The following is a 27,954-nucleotide window of genomic DNA, read 5'->3' as shown; positions in this document are numbered from 1 at the left end:
CTGCTTGTATCCATGAACACATCAAACTAATGGGCAGTGGAATGTGGAATTGCCTATGCATGAAGAGGAGCATAGGGTCTCTGGCAAAGGACATTAGGGTAATGCAAATTAACTCCTTAGGCTTTTTGTGTTTAATCAAGACTGTGTAAAGCCTGGAACTCCATAATTCTGTGCCTAAAATCATGGCTTGTTTCTAAAACTTCAGTACACAAAGTTGTCAGTTTGGATTCTCATCATACTTTGTTCCTTGTGCTAATCCCTTCATAGCCTGCATTACATGTAGTTCACTAGCTATTAGTTGTCCTTGTTGCTATTATTACAAGTTTATTGCTTGCTTCATTCAAAATCAAACAACTGACAACAAGACAAGACCCTTGATAAATCTCTTGTTGCCGTGTCTGAAGATATATCTTGTCACTTATGACCCTGCCCTGTCCATGTCCTAATGCCAAAATATACATATAACATTTGTATTAAACATCAAGCAGAAACTGAAACCCAAGAGGTTCCCTTTGAACATCAGGAAACACATTTTTACTGTAAGGATGACTGGGTACTGCAGTGATTTGCAGTGATTGCCCATTGAGACTGGGGAGTCCTTGTCCTTGGAGATATTCCAAAGCTGTCTGTGCACATTGATGTTCCTGGGCAGCAGGCTCTGGGTGGCCCTGCTTGAGCAGCACAGCTGGACCAGGTGACCTTCAGAACTCCTTCCACACAGGTCTCTTCCAACCTCAACCATCCTCCTGTGAAATTTCACTCACAGCTTCATAAAAACACAGCCCTTGGCCATCTGGAGCACCTTGCATGAAAACAGCGGGGAAAAGGAAAACTTTTCTTCCTTACTGCTACTGCACTGCTGCTGCAGACCCAGCACACTTGCTGTGGAGCAATTTGAGCAACTCCAGAAAGAACAAAACCCTGAGCTGGCTGGAGAACTCCTACTCTGTGCTACCTCCTCTGAGGACTCCATCAGTGTGCATTTTAATCATTTGAGGACCAACCTCTGAATGATACAAGTAACTGCCTCAAAATATTTGTGATGATGTCAGATCAAGAGTATGTAGTGAATTGAGGAAGACCATCTTTTTGAGGGCAAACAGAGCAAAAAGATGGATATTTACTTGTTCCATTTGTTCAGTGGGCTGCTCAGGTTTGCTAGTGGCCAGTTCAAGGGAGATGGCAGAATAATGGGAAACCCTGAGTTTTGGTTCCTTTTATCAACGGATCTTTTTGATTCAAACTGATGAGAGTAATTTCATTAAGCTGTCGTTCTTGTGTTGGAGCAAAATATTAAAGTGAGTGAATGAAGTAAGGAAAAAATGAATGGAAGAACAAATAAAGTAGGCACCCTTGGTATCCTGTTCACATTGTTATACTTGTGTAATTGATAACCATCACTTAAAACTCTTGCCCTTAGTGCCTGGAAGAAACTTGCAATTGTCACATAACATTGGCTGAAACAAACAGCTCCCCATTTGCTGCAGAGTTACCATTAAAAATAAAATAGAATTCCCTTTATGTACAGAGTGATTTTAGCTCTTTCTGTGCCTGCCACCATGGTCTAGGATTGTCATTTAGAGTGAAGGCATCACTCTAAATCACTTAATGGTATTGGAATTAAAATATACAGTCAAATTTACAAGCCTAGGAATGAATCTTCTGAAAGCCCTTTATGCTGCATTGAGGATGTAGTTATTGATTCCCCACGCAGTTTATGAGGCTCCTCCACCCCACCCCCTGCTTTCACACAGATGGTGTTGCAAATCACCCCTCAATGGTCACCTGCTTGAAAGGAAAGTTTCGTATGCAAAGTGCTGTTCTTTGTATAGTCATGATAGCTTGCAAGATATAAAATGAGGCAGCTATTTCAATTTGTTGTTACAGCACTTGAGCTGGGTACACAAGATTAAATAAAAAGAAAATTAGGAAGCAGATGCTTGTGGCTTAACAGAAGAATTGAGCTAAAAGATACTCTTTGTTACTGCTGGATATGAGTAATTTTACTAAGGCAGCTGTTTCCTTAATCAGGAAAAACACCAACCTCTTAAGATGACATCCAGATGTTTTCTGTATCACTTCACAATATAATGAGTTTCCATTTTGTATGCCATATTTTTAATTTGTCGCATTCACTTATATCCAATATTCTTTCAAATGCATGTATCATCTTCGTGAACTGTAGAAGACCTCACTACTAAATACATGAGATATTCTGTACTCTTGGCATCCTTGCCTGGTGTTAGTCTACAAGTTGCTTCCAGGGCTGACAGGGCCTCTCACCAGCACCCAAACATGTGAATGTTGGACTTCCACAGGTTGGAGAGGGCTTATTTTGTTGGGGACAGACAAGCCTTGGGAATGAGTTTTTTAGTGCTAGTGTCTCTTCACACTTTAGTTGTACAGTTGTATGGGGTCTCTTAAGTGGTGCCTGTTGTTGAAAGCTGGATATAACATAGCATTAACTCATATGGGTTAAGATCCTGTTCCTCTTATGTGGATATTATGTGAAAACAGAGATTTAAAACTTCCACTAGCTCTTAGATGTGGGTTCAGTCTTCCATCATGGCTGCTGACACTTTTAATGCCTGCTAGCTTGCCATCTGTCCTTGCTTGAAACAAACACTTTGTTTGACTGGAGACCTGCAGTTCCAGGGTTTCTATTGCTGATAGGACACAAAGCTGGCACCCCAAATCTTTGACACTGATTTGCTGACACTGAGCTGTTTCATAATTTATCTATTTGGGGTGATGTGGTATTTCAGAGTCTTAAGATTTGAGCACAGTTTTTGGAGGTGTGAGCCGTGTTTACCTGTACCTGGGGCCTTGGGAGCCGCTTGCCAGCGCTCGGTTAATCCGTACACGTGCAGTAAATCCAGCTCGTTACTCTTTGTGCGTGCTGCTTATCACACCTCTTGAAAAATTAAAGCTACCCTCAGTCTGGGGTGAGGAATTCTCAAAGGCTTTTGTGAGTAACAAATTCCTTTTGTTATTACAGGCAATCATTGCAGTTTGTTTACTGCATTCATCACCGCCTTTTCTTGAATTATTGCAGCAGGGATATTATTAAATGGTTGGTTCATAATCTCTCCAGTGCTAATGGGTTGTAGCTAAGCTTCTAATTGTTCAAGTATACATAAGCTTTTAAAAAAACTTAGCTTTTTGACGTTAGTAGATAAATGAACAGTTGCTTTTTCTCCTGTGGTCTAAAAGTTCTTCCTCCTAAATAGTTCTTGGAGTTTGTCTGTGGAAGCAATCCGAAATACACATGAATAGCACCAAAGAAAATAACCAAATATAACAGGAAAAAAGTATTCCTTTATGTTTTTTTTTTTAATTTGGCAGTTATGTAGCAGTTCCTGTCTTCATTTTTAAGTTTTAATGTACAAGTGGGGTATGGAAAACTTTCTGTACATTACATTATTTCTTTGGTCTGTGCCTTGCACTCTTTTTTAACATTTTGTACCATTTAATTCTGGCCTTCCTAAAATAAGATTTTCAATCACAGTATATCTACATAGAAATTCTTAGTTAAAAAATAACTGAAGTAATTACATACGTTAGCTACTTTTAATAACTTGAGGGGGCTTTTGCTTTTTGCTGTGTGTATTTGAATGAAATCTGGAAATCTCTCACTAATCCAGTTACTTCCATTCGATTAAGTTCTCTACAATCTTTTCCACAGAGGGGATACTCTTCATGGTACTATGTGACTTTTTGGTACATCAGTCAGCTAGAAAAGAAAATTAATTTTCTTGCTGCCAGTGAAACCATAACAAAAAAAAAGGCTGATTGAATAAAAGAAGGGATCTCTTTTTTATAAATCTGATCTAATTTTTGCAATAGGCAGGTTTTTTTATGTGAACTTTCTTCTACAAGCTGGCGACCAGCATATTGGATTATTCTGGAAAGGGTAGTACAAATCTAAAAGCTTACCCATGTTTGTTACTTTGTGTAGTTGTGAAAAAGACACCTGCTATTCCAGCAGTTTGCAGGTGAGTGATTGCTCACAGATCCCACAAGCTGCCTCAATCTCTGCAGTAAGTAATTTGCTTATTTCTACCATCACTGTTTTCAAAAGCTTTGAGAAGAGTGGTACACATGGGCACAGGTGCTTTGGGTTTGGCATTACACTTGGAAACTAGAAAGCCTTCCCAAAACTCAGGGTGCTGAAGAGTGTGATGCTGACTGGTGTCGGTGTGTGCCATTGTGTTGATCAGCTCTGGCTGATCTTTGGCTACTGTCAATACCCTCAGGTGGAGACACTTGTTTTTTATGCACTGTCCCCCTCTTCTGAATCCTGGTAGGAAAACTTGAGACTGGGTGCAGTCCTGGGCTGGAGGTGTGTGGTCATCTTATTGCAAGTCTTCCTTACCTTCTCAGGGATTTCTCATAGGGCAGCTCCTTGCAGCACAGCCAGCAAACTCCAGCTCTCTTCTCAACCAGTTAACTTACTCTTTTATAGCACTCATCCTCATTGGACACAGCTGTGGCCTGTTAAGGGCAGGCCTGTTCCTAATCTTTGGTGATTGGTACAACTGCAACCTTTAGGGGTGAGATTACCTTCTGCACTATCTTTATTTTCTTACATTCTATGCCTCCACAGAGGTGGGCTTGTGTTGGTGTGGCATTTCACATGCTCAAGTCCAGTAGGACCAGGGCTGGCCCAGAGCTAGGAAATTGGTCTTGAACACAGTCTGTTTCCTGGGGAAAATACTCAAAACACTAGATGCACAAAATCTAGATGGATCTAGATGTACAAAATACTTCTACAGCCATGAAAGTCCTCTTTGAAGGCCATTTGGCTTCTTCTGTTGTCACTGATGATCACACTGATGTGATTCATTATAATGCTTGTTTCCAGAAATGTTATTAATTTGTCTCCTCACCTTTTAGCTCAGAATATTCATAAATTACTTCAGCTCAGCTGGAAGTGGGGACTGAATAAAATACAACTCACTGGCACCTGCTAGTGTCAAGGTGACAGTAATTGCAAAAGCACGAGTTGCTGATGAATTAACACCAGCATCTGGGTAACTTATCCAGCTGTCATAAACACTGAAAATGTGTTATAGGAAATAGGTTTCAAATAATTTGACTTTTAGGTGTAGTATCACTTGGTATTGCAGATAGTGGCAGAATTCAGTTTACACTACTTTAATATTCTATTATGTCAGGTGGAGTACCACAATTTTTGTAGCATTTCTTGTCTTTCATTGTAAAAATAAAACAAATGTAAATACAGCAATAATCCTGGATTTTTGTAAAGAAGGTATTGGGACAGGTTGTTCTAAGAGGGCTCTTTCTTGTTAGCACATCACTTTGAACCCAAATCAACATTTGTTATGCTGAGAGGATTTCTATTCAGTGTTCTGAAGAGCAGGAAAGCAGCCTGTCCCTGTTCATTTTTCTGCCCTCGTTTTCTGCTTTTGCACTGAAATATTCATTCCTCACCCTACTGGGAAAGGCAGTCAGGTACAGGAAATAAAGCAATAAATCTTACTTAGTGACTTGTCAGTTTTTATCTGTAAATATAAAAAGAAAAAAGAGAAATGCTTAATTTGATAGAATTAGAAATGTAGACAAAATGTCTTTGTTAATTGAAAAAAAGATTAAAATACAGTATTCCTTCCTTTGATGTTAAATTTTAACTTCTGGTTCCCTTTATGTGGTGCTTCTTAAGGCAGAATTCTGGCTGTTCTTTAATTTATGATGCTGTACCATGTTACGCCTTTTTTAAAATTAGATGTGCCACATACGCAATTCTACGATATTTGTTTCCTGTGCTTTCTTTTCTTCCTGATTAGCAATAGCAATTAAAACTACAATGAGGTAATCTGACATTTTCAAAGGGATTTGTCATTCCAGCCAGAGCAAACATTTTTGTTTATCCAGAGGAGATAACATTCTTGCAGTATAATGAAAGCCAGTGCTCACCAGATGACAGGTCTGGTCTCTGCCCTGTGGTTGCATCTTTGCAGGCAGAGCCTTGTTTCTCTGTGGGAACACTCTTTTCCCTAATAAGATTTGTTAATGGACGGAAGAGTCTGCAAGATCTGATTGATTGTGGCATTGAGTGTTCTAACATTAGCATCACAGTTCTGGATGTATGATCTCGTAGTTAGTTAGTTTGTTTTCTCTTATGAAGATCAAAAACTCTTATATGTATTTAAGAAATATTTAAGGCTATCTAATGAGTGAGAAAATAATGTCTTGTTCCCTGGCTTGGTGTGTGTGCTACCTATGGAATGAACAGACTGTAACAGGAAAGATGAGTGTGTGTAGCAGTGAGGTGGATTTCTTGTTTGCCTACCAGTGCTTACCCAAATGTTCTTCAAAGAATTGCTGGCTTGGAGTAATGGTGGTGGTCCAATGTGATTTTTGTGTTTGTGATAATTCACAACCTACTAACATAAACAGAGATTGAAATAGAAAGTATAGTAACTCTCTCTTCTGCATGATCTATTGTATGATTATAGTAAGTATCTAATTTGCTTAAGTGCTGATTTTGAGTAGGACTGCAGAGTATGAAGAAATCTCTACTTATTTGGTGGAGGAGTTCATCTTACACAGGACCTTCGCACAGTATGAATCATTATACTTTTTAAAAATGTTAATAACACCTTAGAGTTCAAAAAGAGAATTATCTCACATCCAAAGTTTGACTGCTAGCAAAAATTAGGTTAAAGAGAAATGCTTGAGAAAGCATTTTGTATCCTGCCCAACCTTATACTTTTAAATACTGATCATGTATTTGTGACTGGTCTCAATTATCGTTTTCTTTCCTGAATCACAGTGCTTCACTTAGAATAATTTTTTTTGGTGAAGTATGGTGTTTAGCTGAGTTAAATACCAGTGCAATTTTTAGAGGCTTCATTGCACTTTAAAGGTAATCATAGTACTTTACTGTGAATCCTCAATTTAAAAGAAGGGATTGATGGCAATGTGGCTTATTCTGTGTACCACCTGGTAAAGGGAATACCAAGATGCCAAGGAAGTAACTTCACTGTCCTCCTTTAAAAAGTATGCTGTCTAGATATGACAAAGCATTGGAAAAAGTGATAGAGGCCTCAGGAGTGCTTTGTAGACTTTTGTATTTGTAGATAAATATTTAAACTAAGCATGTAGGGAAGGGTGGGTTCAGGTGTGGGACTGTGACAGTTTCTCCCAGGTCTGACCTAGTTGGAGCACTTCATGTAAGTAACCTTTCATTACTGCTGGATGAGCATTCATGAGGAAAAGCCAGGAAAGATCCTTGAGGCTCTAAAGATAACCACTGGGTTGGGAAATTTTGTCCTGGATGTTTTCCTTTATTATATATAATGTCTCTGATTTTTGTGCTCTGTCATTTCTGCCTTTGTTTTGTGCTTCTCATAATGGCTGTCATCGTTTGTGCTTACCAGTCACTTTACTGGTGGTAGTGGGGAAGGATCAGGGCTTGGCAAAAGTTGAAATTCAATTCACAAGCAGAGATAATAACTAGAAGCTCCTATTGTTTATTTACTTGTATTACTAAAAAAAAAAAAAAATCTTACCCAGTACAATATTTATTTCTTTTCCAATACTGTAGGTTTCTGCAGAAGAAAAATACAGTGAACATTGTGGATGATGTGCAATAATTGCAGCACCTGCTTTTCCTATTATTTTTAATATTAACTTTTAAAGTTGCAAATTGAGAAATAAAAGGGTTCCTTTATTTATTTTCACCCTTTTATCCTAGCTGAAAGAGAATAATTTTACTGCAGGAGGCTACAATTTATTGTGCTCAGTCATTCAGTGTTGTTGTAGTCTTGTCATTATTGTCTATGCCATTCTTCTTCATGGATAGTGATTTACCTGTCAGTTCTTTAGCCATGTTAAGTAAGATCTAGAGATAAAAATAGGCAATGTCCATAGTTGATTTTTATTTTTAACTTTGGAAGGAGAAGGAAAATTACCAGCATGCATTAGTAATAACCTGTTGAAATTCTCATGTAAACAAGCAGTGCATCTTCACCTCAGCACTTGTTTCAAAATTGTACGATGGTTTAAAAATATTTTAAAATTCTATTTTCCTAATTGCCTACTATGAAAATTGTCTAGCGCATTGAAAGAGGTGCATTTTGGACAAGAAAAAAGTTAGAATGCCTGGCTTCACTGTGTATTCTAATGTTGGTGTTCAGGACACTAGCTTTGACAGAACTGAATTACCTTTTCCTTCCATATCCATACATGGAACAATACTTAATGCTTTGTATCTTTGTACTTTATATCTACATAAAATAAAATTTGTTTATTTTTTGGTAGCCATTGTTTGTGACATTTCCATAAAGTAGGCAATGCTTCTACAGAATATCAGGGTCCTGGTGTGCCCATGGCTTAGGAGGATGATTGCAGCCCTCTCCTGTCAGAACTTCCATGTTTCAGGGCAGAGAGGCTGATGAGTTGATCATGCCATATGCTGTGAAAGGCTGAGGGAGGCCTCTCTTGTGCTATAAGAGCAAAGGATAGGTTTGATTTCAGCAGACCAAGGTGAAAAATGTGGCTGTGAAATGAGGGAAAGCTTGTGCACTCCAGGTGGGTGACTGTCCCTGGCTCCTCCCAAGGAAATCTGCTAAGAGGTGATTATGTTCTGCACCAACTGATTCTGAGTGTTCACCAAGGCTGTAAGCCTTGGGAAGACTGAATTATGTGCTGGATAAAGATCACAAATCCATGACTAATTCTCATCAGAATCCACATAATTGGTAAACTGGGAAGTCAGAAATACCATGGATTGTGACGGGATTTCCAAGCAAATTGTTTTCCCTGCTGCTTTGTTTCAGGTTTCTCCCAGCACTCTGATGCAATCCACTCAAGAAAGTTTTCTGACTCCAGACATAATTTGGCTTGAAATTAGTTAATCTCCCTCAAAATATCTTTCACTGTAATTCTGAATCTTGGACTGTTGCCAGAGAAATCTTGAGGTCTGTATCATATGGAGAGACTGTGGGATGGGATAGTCTGGAGCTTCCTTATAGTACATTCCAGAGTTTTATATTCTCCAGAGTTTTATATTCTCTCCTGATCACATATTTTTTCAATAATAAAAACCTTCCTTCAATATGGCTTTTAGAAGGTGGTGTTTTACAAACTGGATTTTATTTTTGTGGAAAGAAATTTCTTCATTACCTTATTTTGCCCAGCAAATATCTTTATATATGCATGTAAACATGTATGCATGGCTGCACCACAAGATGCATCAGATGTACAAACTGATTTCTAATACATAAATAAGTATAAATCCATCATAAATATGTGTGAGGAGAAAAAACAAGTTGAAAGGAACCATTATTAGAAAGAGAGAACAATGAAGGTGACTTTGCTATTTTGACTACTACACCTGGGATAATCCCTTTCAGTGTTGAACAAGATCCCAGTGTAATTCCACGCAGATAGGCCTTGAACATCCACATATTGAAATCACTAAATAGGTTTCTATATTTAAGTTGGAACAATATTGTTTCTAATTAAAAACTCTCTTAGTAGAGCGCTCAGTGCACAAACAGTAAGGTTAATGTAACCTGAGCTGAGCTGGCAGTTGAAGGAAAGCAAAATCCTCTTTGTTCCAGCTTTTTAACTATTTACCTGGACATAAAAGTAGTTCCTCTTGTTAAATTGTCTGTCATTCTTGTGGGCATATGGTAAGAATTTGGGATCTTTCTGCTTCATGTTTTTGAAATGGAAGCTAAAACTCTTTGGATGCTGCATATCAGTTAAGCCTCATTGGCCACAGGGGTATATTCCAATTTTTTGATTAATTGTGTCACTGACACTCTCTGGGTGTAAGCCAGCTGAGTCCATAAAGACTGGAGCACTGCAAAATGTGTGGTGATGTGGGGGAATGTTTTTCCCACAGACTGCCCTTGCAAGGTTGGCAATGCAGCCCAGGCTCCCGCAGTGTGCTGAGCCCCGTGAACAAACGTGACAGAGAGCAAAGGTGACCTTGCTGTGGCTGTGTCCCCATGCTCCAGGAGGACATGGCACCTGGGGCAGGGAGCTGCTGGCCAGCCAGGCAGGGTGCAGCAGCATCCTTGGCTCACAGCCCCTTCCCTGAGCACAGGGTGCCAGCAGGGGCAGCCAGGAGTGCGTGACCTGCTCTGCAGGGTCAGGTCTGGCTGTGCTGGTGCCTCTGGCTCCATGCTGGTGGTGCCAAGAGCGGGTCATCTGGGCATTGTCACTGTGTGCTCCTGCTGTGTGTGTTCTCTCCTCACAGGTGCAGTGGAAACAGACTGTGCTGCTTCGTTCCTTTGATGTCACACTGAAGGAGCAGGGATGCTTCATTGTGCTGAGATGGATTGTACCATATGCTCAATAATGATATTGGCTAAATTAATTGAGTTGGAGCAACAATGCATTTTCCAACACTTGATTTCTTCTTAACTTTCAGGTTTTCCGGAAAAAGGCAGTGGAGCTTGGAGAGAAATTGCTACCTGCTTTCAACACTCCCACTGGGATACCTTGGGCATTACTTAATATCAAGAGGTAAAACTACTGCTTTTTACTAGAAAAATTATATTGAATCCATCTTTGCCACAAAACTATTACAATTGCTGCAGTGTTTTTGTCCTTCTGGTTCTATATTTTAAATTGGGAAATTTAAGTGGATATATGTTGCGCACAGAAGGATACATACAGAAATATATTTATTCATTTAAGAACAGTGTGTTTTTGTCAGTTAGTATGTTGCTCATCCTCAAGTCCTTTTAGTGTTGTATTAGGTAGTCTGAGAGCATTAGGACATGTGCTACTTTGAAAGTTTTGTAGCCACTTTGTGCCCTTATTTTTACCTATTCTCAAATGGGGTATAAGCATTTCCTTCATTCCAATAAACAAGAGGAATACCAGCTACACAAGACTGTTTTCTACCCTCTCCAAAGGAGTGGTTTTGCTTTGGGCAGTCATGGTTTGAAGGCAGCTCTGTGTTTGCTGCTCTGTAGGAGATGCTTGCTTTCCTGAAGTCACTCTTGCCTCCAGTATCTGGCTCCAGACATATCAGCAATTCCTTGGTCCATCTCAGGACTGCTACCTGTGATACTGTGCTGGTGAAGAAAATGGTTTCTTTGCAGTACTTGGTGAAGAATATTGACAGTTACACCTGTGGGGTGTATCTGTGTATTCATAAGGATACATCAACTTTCTTCATTCTGATGATAAACCCAAGCATCACTCGTCACAAGAAAGTGAATAAAAAAGAATTTCACATGTGCGTGTGATGATGATGTGTTTTGTTGAGTGGCTGCCTCCTTGACAGTCAGCATCTTCTGCTGTCCCTTGCTTGCTCTCTATTTATGAGTGCAACTTTTCCCCACAGTGGGATGGACATAGACATATTGCTTGATTGGCTGTGTTTGCTTCTAGCTTCCCAGTAAACTGCTCAGGGCCAGACCTACAGAAACCCCTGGCATGTCAGTTCAGACAGGCTTATCTTCCACCTTCCTTTCAAACAGCAGTGAGGTAGAAAGGCAAAAAAAGCACATCTGTGTGTGGGAGCAGGAGGGAGTTAGTGACTCCTGGACTTTCTCATCATTGAAGGGGCTGGCTAACTGCTGCCTGGTGATGATCTGTGGACTTTGGCTGGTTTCTTACAGGCATGCTAACAATTTTTTCACCACAAGCTTTAATAAGTTCTGCACAAGTTCAGTAGTACAGCAGTTTGAGGCATGTTGATTATTTGTTTTTAAGCTGTTAGAAAAAATTCTGACTACAAAAGCCTTGCATATGTTTGTAATTGCAACAAACCTTACTCTGCATAGTATATTTAAGCATGCATAAAGTATTCAGGCTAAAAATATCTCTTTTATATAGCCCTTGTCTAAATCCCTCCCTAACTGTTAATATATCAATGTTCTTTTTGCATATAGTCCAAATTATGTGGTAAATCTTTATGGTTTGTTCCTACCTTCTCACAACAACTGCTGTGGGGCGCTACAGATGTCAGCTGCCGGCAGTGCAAGGTGGTAATGCAAAAGGGATTTGTTTCTTACCTGGCACAAAAGTGAAAGAGGACTTCTGCTGAAATAATTTCCTTTGCTGTGGCAGAAAAACTGACATGAAATGCTGGGTTCTTGGTTATTCATTCTGAATCCTTGCACATCTGCCTAGCTTTGACCTTCAGTAGATGACTCTTCCATAATGCTGTGAGTAAACAAATATGCTGTCATCCAGGCTTAGGAAATGCTAAGCCACTGAAGCCTGCATACATTGTGGATCTGATGTGCCTCATTTCTGATTAGTATTTGGTTTGATTTTATTTTGATTTGTGCTTCAAATTGGAAAACACTCACAATAGATTATGGATGTCAGTGGTTATTTTTAAATTATTATTTCTGGATTAAGAGATGAGCTGGATTTTTGTTTAACTTTGCAAATGTTCTTTAGAAAATAGTTGGTTTTCTCTGCTTATCCTGTATCATCTTAGCCAGATTCGCTCACTTCCTGCATGTCTCCGTGTAAACATATATATGTGCTTTTGTCTCCTTGCATACCAAACACATCCAGCTGAAGTATTATTCTCTTTATCTTTTCCATTGTTTCAGATCATCCTGCCTCTTTCCTCTCCGTGTAATCATGGTACACTTACTGTCTTGTTTTTGGAACTCTTACTATCAAATATGATAAAAAGTTCATTGTACTATTCTTCAGTTAAAAATACTTGCCAATTCATGAGTATGTTTGCTTGAAAAAATTTCCTTTGGTGTCTAAAGTAAAATTTAAATAATTAGATCAATGGGTGGTTTGTAGGGGGATTTCCTTCTCTTTCTTTCTAAATTTCAGTTGCACTTCCACATTTCTGGTGTCGCTTTGTATTTTCAGTTCATCTTCAGCATCTGTTTTTCACTTCTGCTTGTGCTGAAAAATTTGAAATTCCTTCTATGTCTCACTTGCTTATTAAAGTAAACTGTGTGGTATAGCACTTGTGGACTGTCCTGGTTTAACAGGGGTGGAAAGGGCTGTAGAGAGAAGTGTGTAAAGCAGTGGTGGGTTGACAGACAGGTTTGAGTCTTATTTTTGGGGATAAGAAGCACAAACTGGCAAAGCCACTTTTATTTCTTCATTTGTTTACTTATTTGTTTTCCTCTCTAACACAAATCCTTTGTTTAGATATCCTTTGCTTCAGTACTTTTTAAATACTAACTATAACAATTTTTGAAAATACCACTAGATCCTTTCTTTCTTCTTCCTAGTAAGCTGTGACAATCTGGGTTCTCCATGCTAAAATTGTAATTTCTCTTTCTCTCTATAAACTTTAAGTAGTTTATGACTGATCGATCAGATTGCTTTTGTATTTTGATAATTTACCTCTCAGATTTATAGAAATTTTAAAAATCTGAAATTATAATTCAGTGAGTTAGGTAATTTTAACAAATACCCAGACTTGCATCAAGTTGCAAATTCAAATAATCTTTTTAACACATCTATTTATTATTACCCCTGTAATTATTAAAGGGAGTGCTGTATGGGGCTTGTGTTTATGGGATGATGCCCAGCTGTCAAATACAAAAAAGAACCCAGATTGTTGTTATTCTGTTGAATCAATTGGGAGTAAATATCTGAGTATAAAAGGCTGTGAGTTTTTCCTCTTTCAAATAGAAATTTTGTCTTTATGTCACTTTTTCCCCCTTTGAAAGCAGACCTGTATCTGGATTTTAGTCACTATTTCCAATAAGACCACATTACTCTTTGCCACTAAGGAACCCAGAAGAATTTCAATATGAGAGAATATATTTTCCATTAAGTGTTTGCTCTCTATACATTGACCAGTTGCATAGTTTTAAGGTTGTTTATTGTGCTTTGTGTGCTGTGATGTAGCAATACTGTTAGGCATTTAAGTGCCTGCCTTTTTATGAAGAATCAATGCAGCATATAACCTTTAAGTGCATCTGAAACTTTGAAAAATAGTTATGCCTTGCCTTAATGAAAAAGTTTCAACTAGAGTAAATAATATTTTTATTGCTGGAAACATAACAAACTGGAAAAGGAGGTTTTTTGGATGTCCAGCCTGTTCATAAGTGTTGTTGTGGCTAAGGGGGATACTGTGCCTGTTTCTCTGGCTCACTGACAAATCTAAATTATATAATAATTTCTGGCTTAAAAGGGTCATGGGAAGTGTTGTATAGAAGGAAAAGCTGTGAGATGTTATTGGAATGAGTCAGAGTGGGAAATCCTAGCAGAAATTACAAAAGAGGAGTTTGAAATACATGTGATTGATTTGTATTGAAATCAAACCACAGGGAGTGGTAAGATTTACTTGGCGTAATTATAGAATGTTTACTGTGTCTGGTGTCAGTTCAGGATTCTTTACCTTTTACAGTTTAATATTGATTGTACATAAATAGTGGATCTGAGTTGTATTCAATATAACATACTTTATGAAGTGAAATAGCAGGGGCCTTGCTAAATTGTTTGCACAAAGTAGTTATTCATAGGTAACTGAGAATGGAAGTGACAGACCTGCAATATTTATGTCACTGGGATGTTGTCAGCATGATTTTAAAGCAAGATCCTCTTTTGACTTTCAAAATTACTGGTTTTTTTAAACTGCTACATTTTGTACAGCACAGTTAAGTTGTGTCAGAGGTCTTTCCAAGCCTCGAAGTGTTTAGTTTAAACAAGTTTCTTGGCACTTCTGAGCCCTTGCAGCCACTGTGTGTTCAGAACAAGGAGATACACCCATAGCACAGTTTCAAACACTGTTTTTATCTCACATCTCTTGGGAAAAAAATAGAAAAAAAAAATCACCCATAGCTTTTTTTATTTAGAACAACTTTTTACCACCAGCTAAGTTTTCTGTTCTGTGACAGTAGTGCTGAATAGGATGGTTCTGCCACCATCTCAGCTTGCCCAGCAGAACCTGGCTGCTTTGGACAGGAGTTTTATGCTAAAATGCAACAGTGTTTGGAAGGATGACACACACAGGTGGTATTGTCTTATGAGACACTCACTCTGGTATTTCAGACTGCTGGTGGCAGTGATTTAGGTTGCAGGCATTTAAAGGAACTTCCCTCTCAGCACTTTCCTCGTAGGTGAAAATGTGGCCAATGAAACAACCACGTTGGAGGTGTGAAATGTTGGCCTTTAAACAATGGGATTTGCTTGAAAATATTTCAAAGTTTCAAAGTAATTGCCAATTGCAAAACATATTTGGAGTCTCATGGTCTTCAAAAGATCTTGTGTGTGCGGTACTTCATTAGAAAAACTCCAGTATTCTTAAGGAAATAATTCAGCCTAAAACAGAATGGTTCTTTTTGAGTTCTGTGACATCTCCAAAACATCATAATGCATCTAAAAGTACATACCTTTATAGTTAGTGAAGAGTTTTAATGCATTGAGAAAGTTTGAGAATATTATAAAGGGATCCAAACATGTAAATTCAGTAAACCTTTTTGACAGCTTGATTCTCCCACTTACAGTCATAAATGTCTGAAATATGATTGATTGTTGCATTATTTTGCAAAATTTTTGTATGATACTATATTCTTTAACAGAATTAGCAGTTCATGCTTTTACTCACAAGAGGCACTTTTTTGCAGAGATTTAACCAGGATGGATAATTTAATTTTTCTGGTTTGCACTGCTAACTCCAGTGTATAAATTAAAAAATAAATAAATTTTAAAAAGCACTTGCAGAATTTGCAGAGGTTTGAAGAGTTAAGTAAATAAGCTATTCTTCAAATTTGACTGTATTTGGCAAGAATAAACCTATTTTAAAAGAGAGTTTGGACATGAAAAGCTCACCCTGTCTGCACAGTTTGTTATTGTAGGATCACGCAGAACTGTGTTTAGATGAAATCTTTAATTATATCCCTTCTGTCTAATTTTGGCATAATTTTAGAGGAAGAAATAAAATTACTTAAGAAAAAAGCTAAAAGTAGCAGACAGACTTTATAAAGGCTTTGTATGTGTGGTTTTGGCAAATGACTCCACTGATGTAATAAAGTGGTAATAATAACAAAAAAGGATTTGGATATTGAGTTAAACACTGAGATTTCCCTCGCAGCAAAGGAGACCAATGGAAAGCAGACTTTTGCCTTCAGGCATTTGGATTGCAGTGTGGGTTTGTATTAGCACTGGATGCAAAGGGAAAATTCTGGCTGAACTTTGTCTCTCTAAAAATTATTTGTTTTGTGTTAAACATATGTTTTGGCATAGAATGCTCTGCTGTCTGGATATACTGATCTCTTTCCATTGACTAAAGAAGACCTTGCACAATTAATTGGAAGCACTGACATCTTGAGATGAGGAAATTAATTACATCCTAATTTATAAGTAACTAGTGACAAGGATGATTTCAGCAAAGGGTATTTTTTCAGCACAGTCATTTCAGTTCATTGCATGATTCATAAACAAGTTTACATTTCTTGAGTCAGTATTGAAAAACAACCTGGAAAAATATTTATGCGTGTTAAATAACAGAAAATTTAAAATTTCTATGTTTTAGGACGTGTTAGAACACCACAGGAAACAAATTGCTTGCCATGTGTTTGCCTCATCTGGAATTCCTTGCTGTGTTGTCATTTCAGCTGAAATGAGTAGCTGGTTCCACGTTGCATGACTAGTACTTTATATTCAATATTCAGTATATTTGACCTGTGGTGATGTCTGATTTACCATTAAGCAATGCAAAAAATCTCATTTATAATAATATCGCAAAAATTTCATGAGATAGTTCAAGCAATGTAGCTCTTTGTCAAGAAAGGAAAAGAACCAAGAAAAATGTTATTTTGGTGATAGCCCATAATGATAGGCTTTATTATTCAACTAGCAGCTTCAATTCAATATTGTAATGCAGAATTTGTGTGGGAGGCTGCCCTCTGGCAATAACACAGGAAGAATTTGGGACCTATTACTGCAAAATATCCTCCTCTGTTGAAGTGCTTTCTTTATAGCCAAAAGAAAGATCCTAGTCCCAAATTCTAAGTTTAAACACTCTTTCCCCACAGTTTATTAGCGCAATGTAAAATGAGTATAGATACTTGCAAGTTCATAATTATCATATTACTTATCTGTGTAAAAGCCTATGTGAGCATTAGTTATGGTACTCCCCAGCACAAAATGTACAATTACAAAGACTTTATAGATCTCTGTGGTGCTAACAATAGGTAATGTTCTTTCACAAAACCAAACAAACCTGCTGCCAGACAGTGCCACAGAAAACAGCTGCTTACCAGAGGCTCCACTGCCTGGGCCTTGTGCCCCTCACCAGCAGACACTCCCCAGAGCATCAAAACCTTCCATGACTGTCATGAGATTTTGTCTTGATGGCTTTAAAAACCAGGGAACTGCTTTTTTGGGGTGTCATTTATAAAGAAGATATAAAGATTTTCTGTGCCAGAAAGGGGCAGGATAGGCAGGTTGAGCTGTTTTGTGTTTTGCCTGGAAGAAACCAGGACTGGGAAGTTCATATGCCAATAGGTGGCATGTACCAAGCATGTACATCCAATTTCCTGCCAGTCTGGTTGTAAACAGTCGTTCCCTGAAATGCGGTGACATAGGATGGGAAAGCTGCATCAGATCCTCAGTTTGCTTCCTGAGTTAAAACCATTCTCGCTTCTCTGCAAGTTTTTCAAATCACATTTATTGAGAATAGGCTTATATAAATGAGCATATGGCTAGGGGTGTTGCTGGTGCTCCTGCTTTAGCTGGATGAGTGCTGTTATCACCTCGATATTGGCAGATAATCAGGAGTTGTTTCTATGCCATACCTTCCTGTTGCCTAGGAGCTGCAAGGAAACCCTTAGTATTGAATTGCCAGACATGTTTGAGAATTGGAGCTGTTTGTGAAGATGTGCAGGATGAGGCCCAGCTCCAGGTGGGATGAATTTGCATGTTGCAGGAACAAGCTCCTACTGGAGTGGGACACTGCACAGGGCACTGTGAAGCAGCTTGAGGAGCATTTGTCCTGCCCTGAAATCAAGTGCCCAGGGCCTGGCTTTTCCATGGCTGATACTGACTGTGCTGGGAATGCTGACCCCTGAGTGAAGGCACATTAATCTTTGCACTTGGTAAAGATCATTTCCCTTTTAATTGCTTGTATCATGTATGACCTAATTTTTATCTGTGTTTATTAAATGATAATCTTACAGCAGACAAAGTATGACTGTCAAAAGAGGCTTCCTTCAGAGGGAAGGGAATCACTTTCTAGACACTTCAGTTTTCATTAAATGCATTAAATGAGCAGAAGTACTTCTCAGTCACTTTCACCACAATTCAATTTACCTCAAAGAAAGCACATTATTTTTGCCGTCAGCAAGCTATATACAGACACGAACGGAACGGGACACTCCGAATCAGTGTAGTGAGCTGATTTCTCAAAACCCTCTAATTTTATGAATCCCAACATTATCTAAAAACAATAGTTGTGTTGGGATTGTTCCACCTAAGAATTTTCCAACAGACAAATTATGAAACCACCTCTGAGTTGTTTACTTTATGTATTTGTTACAATCTATGTACATTTGCAGGATTTTGCATGCAAAATCCATGACTCATGTCTCATTAGGGAAATCCTGAAATGACCATGAGAAACGGAGGAGGGGCATTTACAAAGTGCTTTGCTTGTGTATTTTAGCTGCATTTTGAAACTTCCACCTGGTTAAATTCTCAGCTATGTGAGGTTGTTTGGTTATTTTTCCTGCAGTGGTTTAAGCATCCATATGATGTGGTAGATAATAAGAATTGAAATTGACCAAGAAAATAGCTGACTGATGTTTGTAGTTACTCTGCATTCTTACCATCCTAAAATGATGAGCATGAACAAGAGTTGCTAAGTGTATTTTTCTGTTGCTGAGAACAGATTCTACTGTTATCTTCAAAGAATACTAGGGTTTTTCCCTTGCTGAAAAAGCAATTTCCTTCAATACTTCTTGAAGTACATCTTTGGTTTCAGATAAACACACAGATAGATGTATGTAAATTCATTGGTAAATGAATTGGTAAATCTTTGTTCATCGTTTTCTGGTTTCTTGCTGCTGCTGATACAGGAGGCTCTCTCCTTAACCTGCACCCAACCGTGGCCTCTCAGCTGGACAGCCAAAACCCTGCTGCAGCTGACACAGTTCCAGTTCATCATGTACATGACAAATAACAGTTTTACTTATCTGAATTTTCAACTTCTCTTTTTAGCACTTCATAATCTAATTAATACCATGAAACTTGAATTTTGTGGCTTTCAGTTTCATTGTACCAGTGTTGAGGGGTGTGTGTTGTGCCATTTTTATAAGCATGTTTAATTTTAAGATGACTATTCCTTACTGCTTCTGACACCTTTTGTTATTCTGAAATTCATGGCATATGTGTTTTCATTGGTATGTCAGATACTCTTGCAGTACCATTTCCCATTTAATCTTTTAGATTGACATTTAAAACAACACATTAGCACAAAATGGGCTATCTTTTTTCCCCTAGAAATCAGTCAGTTATATCAGAATAGTAAGAATACTCATACAGATTCATTTTTTGCTTTACCTTTTAACAGAAACAAAAGTTTATTATTTGTAATAGTTCAGTTATTTTTAAGATTTGGTGAGAATTCAAGAGTTTTCTTTCTTTTCAGGTATGATGTAAGTATTAATTGCTTGACTGCTTGCATAATTACTGATTGGTACTTGCATTTTCTCAGCTGTATGACCAGCTTCATACATCCAGCTGAATACAGAACACCTAATTGTTTTTAAACAATAATCTCAGCATTAAATACAGATGCCTGTGGTGCTGTATTTGTTACTTTTAGTTATCTAGATGTTGATCATTGTAACAGCACAGTTTTTGGTTGGAAAACAGCTACATTTTTTCTCATAGTGTCCCTTAAACATCCAGATCCTTGATCTAAGTTGCAATATTTTAGTATCAAGGTTCTGAGGCCATCCAGTTCCTTTTTGTGGTAAGCCTTCTGTAAATCAAAACTCTTGCAGTCTGTCTTTGATCCTGCTTTGATACTACTTTGTGTATTTTCTAACCCTGCTACTCCTCTTCCATGCTTGCTCCCCTCTTCTAATTCATTTTGATTTTGGAGGAGAAACACATTAGTGATCATTTTCAGCTCTGATAGTTTTCTCTACTGAGCTGTGATTCTGTCCTTGCCCACACATCCTCCACAAGAGGAATCTGAATCCTGGATGTATCACGTTTTCCCAGTCTGAGGGTTGTTTCTCTGAACCTTTTTCCAGGTGTTTCAGTTTGATGGCATGTGAAAATTAATATTTGAGAATTGTACTGGATACTGTCCCACATATGTCTTCTAAGACTTCTGGGCAGACTGTTATTAATTTCCTCCCCTTCCTATCTTCCATCCCCCCGTCCATCCATCCTTCTTTACCTCCTTGCATTCCCGCATCCCTAATGTTCCTGAGGTCACCTAGCTGATTGGCTCTCTGCAGCCTCTCAATGGGGTGTATACTAAAGTTGCTGCTTTAAGGTATGATCATTTATGGAACAGTTGATCCATAAATCCTACTTGTCCAAGTATATCATCTAGTACATTGTTCCTTAAGATCTTAAATATATTGAAATATTTGAATACTCTGGAAAGAGTGCTAATCAAGCCTATGTGTATTTTGTTATAGTTTGGAGGTGGAGGAGTGTGTATGTATACCTCAACACAAACTTATAGATGTTTTACATGTATGTATAAAAACATATTTATAAAATTAAACAGTGTAAGGGCAAATTGGGCTCCTCTAGGGAAGCTTGGGAGAAAAAAACGTAATAAAAAGCTTGTCCCTGCCTTTGCTGCTGAAGGCTATATATTCTCTTAAAATCCCTTTTCTTATCTCTAGTCTTTCACAAATACAAAATTACTTTCTCTTTACCATTCCCCACAAGACTTCATAAACATTGCAAAACACAATCACCCAAATAACAGATATTGTCAACCTTCATTTGTTGCTGACACTTGCTCTTCCCTTTCTTTCTTTCACACTTAAGCTGACCATGTGAAGACTTCCATTAGATCAAAATAGAATAGACTACCACACTTTGGATGCCACAATATCATAATGCTCATAGTTCTACACTCATCTTTTACAAAGGAGGGAAAGTGAGAGGAAAAAAGTATACATTTTAAGCAGTAATGAGGTTGGAGAAAGAAGCAAACTTTCGGGCTTAATGGAAAATTGAAAAATGGTGCATTGACTTTACATGAATAATCCCTTCCATCTTATAAAAACACCTTTTGTTACTAACACAGATATGGACACAGGGAAATATATGCTCTTTGAATGCTGCTTTAATTATCTTTACTGCATCTATAACTGAATGCTCTTCATGAGAACTTTGATGAACTTTACTCTGTATCTCTTTAAAGTTACTTTCCTTTACTAGTTCTCAAAATTTCTTGCAATATGTGCAGAGGTCTGGAGCACTTTTGATGACAAAATCAGTTGATAAAGAAATTTTACAAGTCTTACCAGTGAAGGTTTTCAACAATGCCACTATGAGTAAACCCTCTTTTCCTGTTCAAAAGACATTGGAACACGGTATCCACTTCTACCTTTTGTCATTAAGAAGATTCTTTAAGAATTAATTTTTAAGCTTTTGGGGTTTTTCTACCAACTACACTAAGTCAAATTATAATTTATAATTTATTGGCCTTATTACAACGCTTCATTAAAGTGAAGATTCAGCTTCTAGGCAGGGTATTAGTGCAAGAGCTGTGCATGCGGAGTTCTTCGCGGATGGAAATAGCTACAGCAGTCATGTTCTGCAGCATGAATTAACAAAGATTGATTGCAATCTGTTTTTATTAACTCAAGGAAGAAAAGCGGTGTAGTGATATTAAGAAAATTAATTATAACTTTCTAATCTAGTAATTAATGTGCAGCTGGGCATGAGTGCAGTTAGTGCATTTCAGTAATTTGGCAGTCCTCACAAATTATCATCATCTGTTCTAAGGTAGACAACTGTTCTCTAATCCTTGCTCATATTTTTATAATCTTTAGCATTTCAGAATGTTTTTAACAGCATAGATGTTGGATATGGCCTTTTACCATAATAATGTGAGCTTAAGTTTGCCTTTATCTTTCAGAGCTGAGGTTCAGTTTTAATTTTTAGAACCATCTATCATTTTTTACCAGCGTTGTACTGAAATTTCTTCTGAAGCAGTTGTATGAATCTGTGATTACTAGTAATTGACCTGCATATGTTGAAGTGTCTTAAAATGCTACTGAGAATTTAATCTATCCTGTAAATTGAGATGCTTCCAATTAAATAGAGTTCTTATGATAATCACTTTCAAAACTAATCAAGTAATATAATGGTGTTACTAAAACTTTTATTGACGTAATTTTGACAAATTAATAACTGTAACCAGTGCAATTACCTTAATGGTCATTCTAGTCTACATTTTTCATAATCTATCCCTATATTTTTTTCAGAAATGCAAGGAGAAAATAGAAATTACCTAGGTGTTGAATTAGCATGACAAGTTGACATGAGATGGAGAGTATTTGTGCCCTTGCTTTCTTTATGAGGCATGAAGGTTATTGTGGGTCATCCCGTGCTCAGAGCCTCTTGTTTATTAGGAAATTAGACGATACTGAACAGAAATTACAATTAGGATCCAAGCAGCAAAATTGATAAGAGAAAATGCTCTTAAGCAGACTGCTTGATGTTGCAACTATCAAACCTGGTCTACTAAAATCTATTAAGAGTTGTAATCTTCTTAGTAGGGTTTATATTTAGTCTTGTTTTTAACAAGTGATTGGGAAAAAGCACAAAGCATCTGTGTGGATCAGACCTGTAGATCAGGTCTGTAACTATTCAGTATCCTTACACTGTCAGCGAACAGATAGTTAAAACCACCTCATTTATTTACATAAGACTTCTGGGGAATTTGCTTGTCTTGTTTTAGGAATTTTGTTGTTAAGTTTTTATTGGGAATGGAGGTGTTCTGGGAGACCAAAAGCCAGAACTTTTCAGTCCAGTGAATCTTGTCCTTCCAGTCCAGTGAATCTTGTCCTTTCAGTTCTTTTGTTACAAAATTTCAACAGAAAATGGACAGCATTGCCGGAAGAGTTTTTCTCCTAGTACTTGAGACATTTTACAGGAATTCAGCGGACTTGGATTTTTCACTTCTCAGACGTGCTTTTCCTCCCTAGGTTATTGCTTCCTTTAAAAGAAAGCATTAGCTAGAGAGTCCAAATTGGATATTACTGGTAGGTGAATAGTGGGCAGGTTATGCCTAAGGGCTTGTGAATAATTAAGATCAAGGAATCAATGTGGGTGTCTTCATCAGCAGGTTAGTTCAGCTCTGGAGCTGAACTCCTTAAGTGTCTCTCCCAGTGTTCCCCACTTGCTGTGCTGTGTTTTGTGGGTAAATGCATAAGTGCCTAAAAGTGGATGTTTGTTTGGCACAGTTGACCTGCTTGTTCTCAGGGCATGTGGAGAATCACAAACCTGGCTTTGGATAACTGAGTAAAGCAAAGCCTTCTATGTCTTCTCTTTGATCCAGCTCAATCTGAGCAGAGAGCTAGCTAAATCAAATATTTGAAGCAGAAATTCAAAGATTTGACTGCTCTGTAATGACAATAAAATATACAAGGGGTTGGGGGAGGTGGGGAAGTGAGTTACTGAGGCTCTAATCAAATAACAGCCTTGGAATTTACAAAGGACCTACTCGGAAATTTTGTTGGTTTATGGGAAGAGAATAAGATTCATGCAGATCTCATGTCAGTTTTGCTTCATGCATAACTCTCAGATACAAAAAAAAAAAACAAACCAAACACAACCAAACAAAACAATCACAAAAAATCAAACACTAAGTATGAAACTTGCAAATTGTCTGAGGTTTGTTGTTGACCTTAATGACTGTGAATAATGCATGGTGGTGGTGTGGTGGTGACCATCTTATGCTGGTTATTGATTTGTGTTTCGCAGCCGGTGGCATATGAGTGGTTTTAGGACCCTGAAATATTCCATTTTGATTTTCATATCCAAAAAATTAATTTAATAAACTAGCTTGCTCTTCAAAATTAACAAATGGGCAGCACAGCAGTTTATTGCATTAGTTATAGTGAACAAATCACTTTGGAACAAATCAAATTAATAAAGAATATAGTTAATTTGGCTTTCTTTCTCTTTAGACACATGGTTGCAAATAATTCATATTTGAATTGTTCGAATAATTGAATGGTTTGAGTCTGCTTCAAACCATTTTGTCAATATCCTAAGTTTCTAAATTATTTTCAAATTTGCTAATTGTTTTCTTTGAAGTTACCAATATAACACAATTTTCATGAGCATTTGCAGTAATAAAGCTCAGTTTGCACATGGCAAAACAAGAGTAGTTACATGACATGCAGCTCTTAGGAGAAACAGATATTTTTAAGTGTCTTATGTATTCTTTGAAGTCATTCTGTGGTGGATTAGGCAGTCCAGCATTGTAAATCAGTTTGATCACACTGTAACTTTTAGTTAGATCAGCTGCACTTTTTTTCTGTGCTTTCATGTACTACAAGATACTACAACTGACAAAGAGTACACATTAAAGAATTAGTTCATAGATATGTAGGATAAAATATAACCCTAAATGATATCCAGTGCTGTATCTCATTCAGATGTGGTGAGAAAATTGGTGGTTGCAGAACTGACATGGGTACTAATGTCCAAAAGCTCTTCCAAATTCAGTCATGGATATGAATGCCTCAAGGCTTTTTGTAGCTATCTGAGGTTTTTCCTCTCAGCATTAAAAGCTATGGAATCTTAACTGCAAAACTTCAATTGGGTCTTGTCACTGGTTACCACAGAGAAGAGATCAGTGTCTGCCCCTCCTCTTCCCCTCACAATAAGGCTGTAGACTGTGGTGAGGTCTCCCCTCAGTCAGGCTGAACAGACCAAGTGACCTCAGCCACTCCTCATGTAGCTTCCCCTCAAGGCCATTCACCATCCTTATGGTCCTTCTTTGGACACTCTCTAATACTTTAATCTCTTTTTTACATTGTGGCACCCAGAACTGCCCCCAGCACTGGAGGTGAGGCCGCCCCAGCTCAGAGCAGAGCAGGACAATCCCCTCCCTTGCCCAGCTGGTGATGCTGGGCCTGATGCACTGCAGGACAGGGCTGGCCCTCCTGGCTGCCTGGGCACTGCTGACTCATGTTCCACTTGCCACTGACCAGGATCCCCAGATCCCTTTCCACAGCACTGCTTCCCAGGATAACATTCTCCAGTCTGTCCGTACGTCCAGGGTTGCCCCATCCCAGATGCAGAATCCAGCACTTTCCCTCATAGAACTGATTGGTTGGTGATTGCCCAGCCCTCTGATTTGTCAAGGTCGCTCTGCTGAGCTTCCCCCCCCACCCAGGGGAGGCAACAGCTCCTCCCAGTTTTGTATTATCTGCAAACTTGCTTGGTATCCCTTCCAGACCTCTGTGCAAGTCATTTATGAAGATATTGAAGAGTACAGGGCCAATTTGATGCTGTGTAGGCTGAGTCTGCTGGTTTTTTTTCTCTAATATTGCCATATAATTTTATAGTAGAGAGTAAGTAGTAAAGTGACTAGAGAGTTAATGCCTGGCAAGTCAATCTTAAAAATTAATAACCCAATGAGCAACACTTTGGTGATTGTGTTCTGCCTTGACTGACTTTTAGCTCACTACAGACTGGCTCTTGTAAGGACAGGAAAGGGTAGGAACTTGCTAACAGGTCTTTATGTTGGAGAAGACATTCAGCCTGACTTCTTATCCAATGGGCAGATGTGGACTCTCTTCTAAGTATGGAGTTAGGTGGATGCACCTAACCAACATCCAAAATTTGTGGTGTTCTCCTTCTAATCTCACATAAAAAAACTGAGTGTCCTTGTGTTTCCTTCTTTTTAATGATCAGACCTTGACACTGAAGCAAACCATAACCTAACTGAGAACACCTGGCTTAGAGGATGTAGTATGATTGAATACAATCTAAAAGACTTGCCAGAATAGTCTGTTGTTTTGTATTAAACAAGCAGTAGTAAAGCCCCAGCAGTAAATGCTGTAGCTACATTCACATTGCTGTAGAAATCCATATAGCAGAGGGTAAAGACAAAATGAGACTTGCACAATGATGGGCTAGTTTGAGACCTATTGAGAAGGAAATAAAAAGAGGTTAGCAAGACAGCTAAGTAGTTTGTTCCAGCAATTTGCCTTCACTGGTTTAAACTTCGTGTTAAAATGACGTTTTTATTGTTATAACACTGACACATGTTTAGGAGGAAATTAGTTAATAGGAAGGAACAATCTTTTAGCAAATTAAATGAAAGGCTACTATTTCCACTTGACATCTGTGAAAATGCTGCTACATTCCTTGGAGTAGTGCTTAGAGAAATAAATGAGCAAGTATTCCTTATAATTGAGCTTTAATGGTATCCATATGCTATATATCTTGTAATGGTGCTCATGTTGTGCAGTTTCTGTGTAGTATAAGAAAATTGAGTATTAGTCTGTCAAAGGCCCATTAATGTAAATGTCTTGATTCAGTTCTTAGCTGTGGAGAGGCCCGTGTGTTTTAAATACATCCCAGCAAATTGTGATTGGTGCAGCAACCCTGAGAGTCTTTCTGGTTGACCTTTCAGATTGCCCATTTCATGTCATACAGCAAACTCTCTAGGTAATGAGATCTGCTGGAGCAAAGATTTTTAAAAGGCATCATTTTGAATTTAATTCTTTTCAAATGAACATTTTCTAACAGGCATTAGAGTATTCAGTCTTTCAGCAATGTTGTTTCACATAATGTCACGGTGTTCTACTGAGGCCATAAATGCACTGTTTTCTCTATCTTTTACCCAGAATTCCCTTTGTAAATTAACTGAGTTTTGCTTAACTAACTTTGTCAGCATTGTTTTAATGGCTAATAGCTTTTAGGCTTATCTTTGAAGGCTTAAATATGTCATTTGAATATTCAGCCTGTTGTATGGGTACAGTTTACTGGCATCTGAGATTTTCATGAGTAGTACAAGTTCACAAAAGCCTACTTATGAGTAAATTTTGTTTGTGACACAGATTGGTTTGTGTTGTTAATTGGTTGTGAATTGACCAAACATGTGTTAGGTACTTAAGATGATTAGAAAAAGACCTGTTGCTCTCCACAGAGCAGAGGTGGTTCTTCATGCTTGCCTCTTAGGGAGGAAAAGGGAGCCTGAAGATACCCTTTGGAAATCTGCCTTCCTGAAAGAAGCAGGAGTGAGAAAGGGCAGTCATCTCCTTTTTTTTTTTTACTCTGATCACTTTGACTTGGACCAGTGTGTTGCTCTAAAATTCCCAAATACGTAACGTAATGTGTCAAGAAGTTACTCGTAATAGAGCTAAAGATAATTTATTTTGGTGGCTTTTTGAGTTCAAGGTCTCTCTAGTATTGAAAAGACAATTGTGCACATTACCAAAAGTACTTATTTATCACTGACATTATCTTTCAGAAGTGTCAGGAAAAACAAACCAGTATGCCATATCTATCCAGAACATACTGCATTCCAGACATGATCTTCATTGCACTGGAAAAATAAATATGGTACTTCTTACATGACAATTCTTGCAAGATACTCCATGCTATATTATTCCAGTCTACAGCTGGGAATACAGAAAAGAAAAAGAGGGGGAAAAAAGAGCAGAAATAAAAAAAAAAAAAAGCTTGAAATACTGATTCTTTCACTTAAGCCATCAAGAGGAGTGAGGGATTACAAAAAACATTTAAAACCTTTGACCAAATGTTTTCATGGAATTGGGACAGAAACCCAATTTTCTTAAATGCTTTATAAAACTGTATCGTCATTGTTCTCATTGATAATTTATAAAAGAAAAATAGCAATGTACTTTCCCCCTGTATGTTGTTAATATGCAGAAGCTTTTTCAAGGTGATTAGTGAAACACTGTGCTGGTACAGGAACAAAAAGTACGCATATTGTCTCCAGCAGGGTTCCAGAAGTGTGGGGTTTTTTTTTTTTCTGAGCCTTTTTGTTCTATTGCTTTAAAT

At 38.0% G+C, this 27,954-nt stretch overlaps 1 protein-coding gene across 1 annotated transcript in view; it reads left to right on the top strand.

Annotated features, from left to right (window-relative positions):
* MAN1A1 (mannosidase alpha class 1A member 1) overlaps positions 1-27,954 on the top strand; it is a 139,435-nt gene that overhangs the window by 68,957 nt on the left and 42,524 nt on the right. The window contains exon 5 of the mRNA XM_064707965.1: positions 10,409-10,503. Coding sequence (XP_064564035.1) covers positions 10,409-10,503 — 95 coding nt within the window. The remainder of the gene's footprint in view (positions 1-10,408; positions 10,504-27,954) is intronic.

This window comes from Zonotrichia leucophrys, chromosome 3 (assembly GCF_028769735.1).
Source record: "Zonotrichia leucophrys gambelii isolate GWCS_2022_RI chromosome 3, RI_Zleu_2.0, whole genome shotgun sequence".
In the NCBI taxonomy this organism is placed as follows: domain Eukaryota; kingdom Metazoa; phylum Chordata; class Aves; order Passeriformes; family Passerellidae; genus Zonotrichia; species Zonotrichia leucophrys.
Note: the sequence above shows the minus strand (reverse complement) of the source record. Positions and strands in the feature narration are given on the sequence as shown.